Source organism: Zeugodacus cucurbitae, chromosome 6 (genome assembly GCF_028554725.1).
Source record: "Zeugodacus cucurbitae isolate PBARC_wt_2022May chromosome 6, idZeuCucr1.2, whole genome shotgun sequence".
NCBI lineage: Eukaryota > Metazoa > Arthropoda > Insecta > Diptera > Tephritidae > Zeugodacus > Zeugodacus cucurbitae.
The window spans coordinates 36,932,237-36,943,134 of NC_071671.1; the positions used below are offsets into that span (position 1 = coordinate 36,932,237).

The following is a 10,898-nucleotide window of genomic DNA, read 5'->3' on the forward strand; positions in this document are numbered from 1 at the left end:
TCTTTATACTAGACTTAATATTGTCATCGTGAGGAACCAGCAAATATGAATCAAACTGTATTTTATAAGGTGAACAGAAGACTTGATATTTTAGGCTTTTAAGAAATCAAGAAAGTAAAAGAAAAATTAATATAAGTGAAATTCAAAAGAAGTAGAAAGAATCGGCCAAATATGGCCATGCCGAAGCCGATGCCGATGCCAAGGCCGATTAATCGGTCGGACTCTACAAATTAATGGTCCGTTGCGGTTACATATACCCGATTGTAGTGCATGAACCCATAATCTTTATTAGATAAATATACGAACCGACATAGTTTAACATTTTTTTAAATACTTGCTAAGCTTAACTTTTGTTGTTTGCATATACATATATATGTACATATTTTTTTCCTTCTTACTCAGAATTATTATACCAAACAGGTTTGTATATGCATATAAAATAAGATTGGCAACATGAAAATAATGTGCAATGAATTATAGTACTAATTACATTTTAATTATGAGAACAAATGTTGAGAAAAGTTAATAACGATACACATGTCAACCAAAGACAAATTTATAGCTTATGTTTTGTAAATTTTATCGGACTGTTATTGCTTTTACAGATAGAGATAGAGAAGATAATAAGATAATATCAGCGAAATATGTTGAACTCCCTCAAATTTTTTATCATAAACAAGTAAAAAGAAAAAAGAGCTTTGTTCTGGCACACCGAAAGTTAAAAATGTTAAATGTCAAATCAGAAAGAATCCCAGGCATTCGAGGAGTATACAATAGATAATTAGTAAATTTGGGAACCGAACCATTGTACTGTGAACTGATCGATATGTTTTGCCATTATTGACGTTATTCATTTAGCAGTTATATAAAGATAATTAAATTGTCATCGTGATCATATATAATTATATTATATAACTACCTCGATTAGTTTTAGATTACCTCTAACTTAATCTCTAACGAACTCGTTTATTAAAAACTGTATACCCTTTTAATAAAATCCGTGGGTTAAACATGGATAATGGATTTAATACGTTCTTTTCCAATAACGACATAAGAACACTTTGCTAATATCTAATTGTTGTTATAAGATTTATCAGTAAATAAAAGTAAATATTTTACATATTGTCTGACTAATTCCCCCTAAAATATTAAATAATGCATGAAGTGACGACTGACAATGTCATTAGTAAAACTCTGTATAAAAAGCGATGACATTTCGGATATTAAGCTAGTTCAAAGTTAATTTGCGGAGAGTTGCTTGGGAATTATGGACGGAGCTAAAGGATTTGTCAATTCATTTTATAAAACACAATATATAATTTTCAAGCTGTTGGGACTCTTCAGTTTTCCCGCGGACTATTCGTCATTTTGGCATTATATGCATAAATTATACTTTTGGCATGTGGCGATTTTTTGGATGCTACTTTTCGATATCAGCATGTGGATTCAAATAATCGGCAACATATCGAATCTGAATGAGATAATTAATGTGTTTTATCTTTTTTCTATGGCTATTGCGGTAATGGCTAAATTTGTACGAATTCGCTTAAAAAACAATTCATATGCGGCCATGTTTGCACGAATGCACGACAACGATTTGCTGCCTGTAAATGCCGCTGAACTCGAGAAATTTACTCAATCCTCACATTTAAGTTGTAGAGTGCGCGACAGTTACATGTATCTTTCGTTGACATCATTAACGCTGATTTTCGTTACGAAACTTATAGCCGAGCCTGGCGAGCTACCTCTCTCTATTTATATACCGATTAGTGTGGAAACCTTTTGGCGTTATTTAATAGCATATTTGTTCCAGTTTATTAGTTTATCGCTGTGTTGTTGGCTTAATATATCTTTCGATTCTTTAGGTGCATCATTATTCATATATTTGAAGGGTCAGTTAGACATTCTAGCGAATCGTTTAGAAAATATCGGCATGAATCTCGACATGGATGATAACATGATAAATAGGCAGTTGAAAGATTGCATTCAACATTATGTAAAACTTCGGAATATTACCGAAATCATGGAAGATCTTCTAAGCATTCCAATGTCTGTGCAAATGATGAGTTCAGTACTCGTACTTGTCGCTAATTTCTACGCAATGACTTTTGTAGGTGTCTTCAATGCAACACACACATACTTACCATATATAACGGCATTTATTTTTTTTATTATTTCAGCTAACTGACCCCAGTGATTATGTTACATTTATAAAATTCTTAGTCTACCAACTCTGTATGTTGTCCCAAATTTTTATGTTGTGTTATTTTGCCAATGAGGTCTCGCTCCGAAGTGCAGAGCTATCCTACTCTTTGTACTCTTCCGAATGGACACGTTGCAGTCAAATCAACCGACGACTGATGTTATTGATGATGGCACAATTTGACGTACCCATGCGAATCAAAACAATCAATCGATGCTATTCTTTCAACTTGCCAGCGTTTACATCGGTAAGTACTCGCTCGCAATGAATACTAATTTGACTTTTGCATGGATCTATTAAAGATTCCGGAATAACAATAATAATAACGAAAATCATCACAAATGGTCCCCATATACTGAGGTAATTCCTGAACCGATTTCACTCGTTTTCACCGCCAAGACACAATATATCGAAGACTATAAGCTCACTTAATTTTATATCTCTATCTTCCTGATTGGTTCCTAATGTTATATTATAAAGTGAACGAATCAGATGGAATTCAAAATTGAGTTTTATGGGAAGTAGACGTGGTTTTGAACCAGTTTCGCCCATATTCATTTCAATTTCATTAAAATCGGTCGAGTAGTTCCTGAGATATGGTTTTTGACCCATTAGTGGGCGACGTTAGTTGTTGCGAGAGTATAAAAGTAAGCTTTACTGCCTTCCCTAAATAAAAGTGTTGGCGGAACGTTTTTTTCCGCTCAGCGTTAACGTCGATGCGCCATCCCTAAATAAAAGCGGCAACTTTACGTCAAATATCAAAATGTTTACTTGAATTGTTGTTGTGAAATTTTATTGAATAGAGAAACTTCGATTTTCGCAGCCAACTTTACTTGAAAATTGTTTGATATATCCTTCCAGCGAGATTTGAGTTTTCTTGCCATGCACCTGTCTAGGTCGTCGTACAGAATGTGCATGGGTTTACCGATGTCGATCACGTTTCCGGGTGACAGCTTTACAACACTCTTGGCAATCCCGTCTACGATTTCGTTGTCCTCGATGCCTTTATGGCCTGGCACCCAGTAGAAGTGTAGCCTCATTACTGGTGACCCTCTCCACTGCTGTCCTGCTGCTCAATACACTTTTAGCCGATATTTGAACGCGGTTACTGCCTTGATTGCTGCTTGGCTGTCTACGTAGATGTTAATTTTAGAGTACTGGGCTTGTGCGTTGGAGGCTAGCTCTGCTGCCTTTCCAATATTGAAAATATATTGCAGTAGTTCGGCAGTTTGAACGATTGTTTTATGCCTAATTCCGTACAGTATATTCCTGCACCTACTCCCTCATCCATTTTAGAGCCATCCGTATAGATATTTACGGTGTAGCGTGTAGTTGCGGTACCCTTGCGCCAACCATCCTTTTCTTTGTACTCTCTTTTCCAGTTGTAGAATGGGACCAGATAGTCTGTGCCTCTCAGACTGCCTTTAGCAACCGAGCTGTGTCCGAAGGATCTGTATGTAACTTCACCTGTTGCCAGCAATCGTCCCGCCGATTTCGCTGTTGTTTACCACTTATGTCTATAAGAGTGGTCACACTGGCATTATTCGTTTCTGCTTTTATCTTCCTAGAAACCACGACGTTTTTTACCCACCGTTGTATGACAGGCTCAACACCCATTGACTCGATACTACGCAGGAGACACATTATTGGATGCTCCCGAAATGACCAGTAATGCTCCCAGAGCATATTCCTTGTATTTTACAGCTTTTTCAATGTTGTATACCAATGAATGGAGCGCAGTCTCCACAGATCTGCCTTTTGTGTATGCATGTTGTGATTTAGACAAGCTGCCAGGAGGCGCCTTATATGCGCATCTAGTATTTTCTCCAGCGCCTTCAGCAGCGTTATCACCGCTTCCTTCACCCATGTCAGCGACGGGTCGTCGTTGCAATTAAGGAATTTGACGCCTCCAAGCCACCCCGCTCCATCAATCGATGGCATTGGTGCGCTTGGATCGGCGTCCATCCTCGAGAAGAGCGCTTCATTTTGACTACTTTCCACCGCTCCTGCGTCAACTGTCCCAGCGGGTTACTGCGGTCAATGAGAGCCACAATCAAGTGTAACTTTGCCACCTCATTAGCAGCCGCCGCTTCTCTGGACGTTGTCGGCTTGTCGTCCGTGCGCTTGACTTTTGGCTTCTCAGCCTCGTCCTTCGTCTTCCTTTTCTTTGTTGGCGCTTTCGGTTCGCTCTCTGTCGACCGTTGGCTCTTTTCAACAATACGCTCCTCGATTCGGTTAGCAAATGCTGAGTTCGAGGCATTACATCAACTGCGTGAGGCAAAATGCGCTCGGCAGCTTTTCACCTACTCTCTGGCCCAAGCTAACCGTTTCTTCTCCTCTTCGCTTAGGTTGGTCTTGCCTTCGAGTCGGTTACAAATGCCGACCACCGCCTTGTATGGGGATTTGGCTTTCAATCCCTCCATGCTGGGCTTCTTCCGGGACCCTCTCGTGTTGCCAGAGTTGGAATCCTTGGTCGAATGCTATGGAGAGCGAAGAAGCTCTTCTTCTTTATCAGTGTTTATGCTCATAGCGCTTTCTGTGTCCGAATCTTCAAGGATTACGGCACCCGAGCGCTGCAGAGTTGGCCTGGTAGTAGCAGTAAAACCACCGTAACCTGTTCCCGTTGCAGTGGAGGTGGGGCCGCTGGCGACACAGCTTGAAAAATCGCTGTGCCCGCCGGTAATGAAATCGCACTATCCGAATAGTCGACAACGAACGATTAACCGAATAGTCGAAAATGAGCGGTTAATCGAATAGACGATGGCTGACGACTATCCGGATAGTGCAAACCGAATATTAATATTCGAATAATGTCCTATTCCGTTAATTCGGTTAGTCGATTAGGCGAGTACCAAGAGCTCTAGTATATACAAACGTATGTAAGGTTTGATATTATCAACTCACCCATCTGCCTCCAGTAGCATAATCCTTTTTGGTTTTGCCTATTCTAATAGTCGATGGCTGACGACTATCTAAAATACTACTAATTTAAAATACTCTGCAAAAAGAAAATTTACTATAAATATAAAATAATTTCAAAATTATTAATACGCACTAACAACCACTCACTTCAAATTTTCTTTTCATATGAATGGCGGCGATTTTTGAACGGTTCATTGTAGAACGTGCGGCCTATTACACGTTCAATATTTAGGAACGCGATCTATATTGAATATTAATGGATTGCGAGTGAATACTTCCCGAATGCTAGACGTTCAATGTATATTACGTCAATATTTATACGATTTATATATATATATAAATATATATTATATATATATATTTATTATATATATTTAAAAATATATTTGTTTATTTCTTCATATATTTTTTTATAAAATGTTTTGTCCCCACAGCAATTCATTATATGCATCCTATATTTAGACGTCATCAAAAAAACATTTTGCAGATGAGTTGCATAGCTCTGTAAAGATTCTACCGTAAACATTATAATTCATGTTCATTTTATTAGAATAAAGTTGAACTCACACAGCTTAGCGCTGTCCATTGTGATACCAGTAAAACTCTCTGTGGATCAAATACCCTTAAGATTCAGCAAAACGCTTGGAATCTGTTACAAATTTTATTAAGACGGCTAATGTCGATTCTAGCCAATTCGTTCCGAAAAAGGGCCTTCCGAGGTGTTTTAACCTCAGTCTGGCAAAAGCTGGACAATGAAGGACGAAAAGCTTAGATGATTCCACCTCAGTACCCTCCCTTGCAAGCTTGTCTGCTTTACAGTGACCGGGTACCCACACTAGTCGGATAGCAAAATAGCTAGAAGCTATTGATAAGGATCTAAGATATTCCTTTACTAGCCCAGAACGTACTGTCATCGATTCCAATGCCAGTATTGCTGCTATGCTGTCGGAGTGAATACATACCTCTCTAAAAGAGTTCACCATACGGAGCGGTGCGTCCACAGCTACTTTGATCGCAGCGACTTCTGCATGGAAGACACTGCAGTGGTCAGGTAGCCTAAATATGGTGTTGATAGAGAGCTTTATGCAGAAAACTCCCCCTCCCACCTTTCCCCTTAGCTTAGATCCATGCGTGAAAATGCTGACTGCACCTCTCCTCCATTGACTTCTTCCTTCCCACATAGCCCTTGTAGGTACGTGCGCAGAAAAAAAACCTCTAGGGGACGGTTCCGCGGTGCAGTGGTCCAAGTAGTCAGGGATAAAATCGAACCGACGGAGAATTTCAGAGTGCTCCTGCTTGGGACCGATCATGTACCCAGCGTCTCTGAGTCTGCCAGCGACCTTTGCCGCAATGCACCTACCGGCAATATCAACAGGTGCGACGTGTAAGATGGCATTTAGAGCCATTGTTGGTGTTGTTCTTAGTTGTTCAGCTGCTTAGCTAGTGTGACTTTCTCGAATGCCCTCCACCAGACGACAACGCCATCGAACATTATAGGATGCGTTGGTAAAAGCTGAAAAACTGAGTTAGCTCCGTCTTGTAGGGTTCGAATAGTCGTTCTACTACGATTATTCGAACAGTTGATCTGCTGCGAGTATTTGAATAAATAAAAATTGTTTGAAATCCAAGCAATCTGTGATTATAGTGTGGTGTATAGTGTGGTACGTTAACCGATTTCATTCTTGTTTCATTTTTTCAGTGGAAGGTTGCGCATCAAGGCGCGACACGATATTTCGAAAATTTATGAATCTATTTTGTTAAAATTTTGCACACTTCTTTGCAATAATATTATCTAGTTAATGAACCAAGAATTATATAGAATTATATATAGTTATTTTAGTTATTTTTTTTTTTGTTAAAAATCTTTCAAAAATTTGAATTTTAATACAAATTGTGTCATTCGTTCATTAACTAGATTTATCCATTTACCATCGAAATATTTTTTGTTCACAGATTTTAATAATGAGTTATAATGTCCAGCAAGACCCTTCATTGGACACATCATCGGAGATGAAGTACAAACTGATGAGTTTTCGAAATTTTCAAATAAAAATTTAAATAAAACAAGTAAGGAACGGCTAAGTTCGGGTGTAACCGAACATTTTATACTCTCGCAATTTATTTATTTAACTTTATTTATATTATATAATACACAATTTGTCATATATATTGTATAAAGTCCATTAAAAGTTGGAAACCATAATATTAGGTTAGAAGCACCGAGGTAATCGTGTTCCATATATGGGGCCTTAAAAACCTATGGTCCGATTTCGATTTATAGAATGGGGCTGCCACACTATTAACATAGTATTTGTGCAAAGTTCTGCACCGATATCTTCACTAGTACTTACTTTATATATTGTAAAGTAAACGATTCAGATTGTCTTCAAAGTTCTGGTATATAGGAAGTAGGCGCGGTTGTGAAGCGATTTGGCCTATTTTCACAACATATCATTGGGATGTAAGGAAACTATTACAAACAAAGTTTCATTGAAATCGGTCGTGTAGTTCCTGAGATATGGTTTTTGACCCATAAGTGGGCAACGCCACGCCCATTTTCCATTTTGTAAAAAAATTTTAGTGCAGCTTCCATCTGCCATTTCTTATGTGAAATTTAGTGTTTCTGACGTTTTTCGTTAGTGAGTTAACTCACTTTTAGTAATTTTCAACCTAACCTTTGCATGGGAGGTGGGCGTGGTTATTATCCGATTTCTTTCATTTTTGGACTGTATTAAGAAATGGCTAAAAAAACGACTGCAGAAAGTTTGGTTTATATAGCTCTATTGGTTTCCGAGGTATGTACAAAAAAACTATTTGGGGCCACGCCCACTTCCAAATATGCCCCTTCATAATGCGATCCTTCATACCAAATTTTATTTCCATAGCTTTATTTATGGCTTAGTTATGGCACTTTATGTGTTTTCGGTTTTCGCCATTTTGTGGGCGTGGCAGTGGTCCGATTTTCGAAAGCAACCTTCCTATGGTGCCAAGAAATAAGTGTGCCAAGTTTCATCAAGATATCTTAATTTTTACTCAAGTTACAGCTTGCACAGACGGACGGACAGACAGACATTTGAACTCCACTCTTCACCCTGATCGCTTTGGTATATATAACCCTATATCTAACTCGTTTAGTTTGACCGTTTTCACACGGGCAATTTTTGTCGCGGCAATTCTTAGTTTTATAGGAGAGGGGGCGACGAAGAGAGGAGAATTTCTCTCTCTCGCTTCCCTTGGTCGCCCCCTCTCCTATAAAACTAAGAATTGCTTACAAACAACCGTTATGTGAACAAAACTATAATACTCTCTTTAGCAACGTTTGTTGCGAGAGTATAACAACTCTTAATGTCATATGAAACTCTTATAGGAGAGAATTAAGTAAAAATATTTATAAAATTGTAGCACCATAAGCGTTGCTTTCGTCTTTTTCTTTTCATTTTCAGTTCCATCACCCGATGGCATAACGTCCGCTCACTTCAAAGATTGCAATGAAATGTTGTATGAACAACTTGTCGCATAAGTGTATAGTGAATTGACTTGCGATTAGGTAGACATACAAGTCTGGAAGTGTATTTGCCGCTTTAGGTATATTTCAGAGGTTGAGAACATTAAAATTTTTACAATTTTTTTTAAGATATATTTCCATTAAACTATCAAAGATGCATACATACATATTTTAACAGTATTTTGAGATTTTATAGAAATTTCGAAAACTCAGCCGTGAACCTCATCCAAAAAACCCTGTCCAAACAAAATCGTCTTACCGTGGACAACATAACTCCTGATTGGTTCATCCAATCCCACAGACTAAAACCAAAAAAAAAATTCGATAGTACATAGATAAAGTGCATGATGGCTTCATAATTTTTCGACAAACCAGTTTAAAGCAAAACTGTTCATTTAAATGGGATACCTTTTAACAAATTGTTCAATTAAGCGAAATGTACTGTATGTATTTAGTATATAAAAATACAAAACCCGATTTCTAAAATGTACCTAATAAATAACTTATAATAGCAGTTGTTTGATTGGGCATTTCACGTGTTGTTTCCGTTGTTTTCATATGTATAAAGTGTGCGAATTTCAACATTCATATCAAAAAATTCTGTATATACATATAAACAAGTTATTTGAGCAAATCAGCTTATGATTAGGCGACAGTATTGAATAATGTATTGTCTTTACTTATTTCAGATAATCAATTCTTCGTACAGCTACTATGCCCTGCTGAAGAAAATGAAGGACTAAATACAATGTACTAAATTTATATATAAATATATATAAAAACGATATCACACAATATTATAACTTTGACTTTTGAATAAAATTTATTTTAATTATAATGAAAGAGCAGCCATAAAAAATAAATATTAATTGCAAAAACATATACGATTTTAAAAAACGAAATATTTGCTCCTTTTGTGACTTTTGGTCCCTATTTTCCTTTTGCATCCTCGTGATCGACTGCGAAATTATTAATAACAGCTGTAATTGGCCACTTCTCTGCTCTCTATCGTGCTACCAAAATTTGTTTTGCACATTTAGATTATTCACAATGGTAAAAACGACGCAAAGGATAATACAAATATATATTTTTATTGTTTTTAAATTGAAATACATTTTAATTGATGAAAGAAAATGTAAGGCATTGGCGCAACTAGAAACTAAGGGTAAAAAAAAAACAATTTTAATGCGCAAATTTAAGTATTTCTCCACCAAAATAGTGCAACACTATTGCGCATGGTTAAGAGGACATTTCAGCTCAGCGTTGTTCCATAAATGCTGTTTGAATTGCTGGATCGTGTGTTCTATTGGCTTCTCTATAATGCTTAGCCTATTGATGACAGATAATTTAACGCAGGATTGCACTACCGGATATAGTGTTCGATTGGTTCCTCATCAATGCTTTGCCAATCGAAGACATCTTTTAAGTTCTAACTGATTCTTTCACTTAACAATATAAAAAACAATAATCAGTAGAGAAGCCAATAGAACGCACTATTCCGTTCGTAATCATGAGCAATTGTGTTGCACCATTTTCTTAGGTGGAGAAATACTTAAATCTGCGCAAAATTATATATTTTTTTTTTAATTTCGAGCTGCGTCTTTGCCTTACGTTTTATTTAATCAATTAAAATGTTTATCAAAGTGATAACTACAAAAATAATTATTTGTATTGTCATTTTTGTCAAAATTTGGCAGCACTCAGCAAGCGGCGATAGAATTTTTAATGAGGTATCCGCATACTCTCCTGCACGAATTCAACTAGATAAGTTTGTTGTTGCTTCCACATGTAAAATTTTTGACAGGCGAGCAGATCCCAAAGATAGCGGGCAGAGAAGTGACCAATCGATTACAGCTAATAATAATATCGGAACCGCATTGCCAGACAAATATTACCTATAAGGTACTGCCATCTTATTTAAAAATAATCCTAATCAGGGTAGTTGTGGAATCTGATAGTTGTTCAGATCCGAATTCAAACCGATAAAAAAATCAGGTAAATGTAAATAATTCTGATAATAGCTGTCTTCGATTGTATATTTGAAATGGAAAAACAGCTTGAAAAAGCAAACCAGGATTTCAACGAAACTAGTCTAAACATTATGAAAATGGCAGAAAAAATAGTTGAAAACGACAATAAAAAACACAAATGATAGAGAGAATGTAAAAAACACAAAAGAAATTAACAAATTACTGTTTGAATTCCCCAACAAATAAAAAATAAATGAATAAGTTTTCTTTTTGGAAGATGTAGTATAGTATACTTAAA

The 10,898-nt window shown here is 36.8% G+C and overlaps 1 protein-coding gene across 1 annotated transcript; it reads left to right on the forward strand.

Annotated features, from left to right (window-relative positions):
- Nucleotides 1–409: 409 nt before the first annotated feature.
- On the forward strand, nucleotides 410–9,498 carry LOC105219152 (odorant receptor 46a). The gene is made up of 3 exons (XM_029044817.2): nucleotides 410–2,110; nucleotides 2,181–2,450; nucleotides 9,320–9,498. The coding sequence occupies exons 1-3, from the start codon at nucleotides 1,268–1,270 to the stop codon at nucleotides 9,371–9,373; spliced, it is 1,167 nt and encodes a 388-aa protein (XP_028900650.1). The 5' UTR covers nucleotides 410–1,267; the 3' UTR covers nucleotides 9,374–9,498.
- Nucleotides 9,499–10,898: the final 1,400 nt, after the last annotated feature.

Coding starts and splice junctions, on each gene's coding strand:
- LOC105219152 (XM_029044817.2), top strand. CDS start 1,268: ATGGACGGAGCTAAAGGATTTGTCAATTCATTTTATAAAACACAATAT. Junction 2,111..2,180: donor ATTTCTACGCAATGACTTTT/GTAGGTGTCTTC, acceptor TTATTATTTCAG/CTAACTGACCCCAGTGATTA. Junction 2,451..9,319: donor ACTTGCCAGCGTTTACATCG/GTAAGTACTCGC, acceptor TACTTATTTCAG/ATAATCAATTCTTCGTACAG.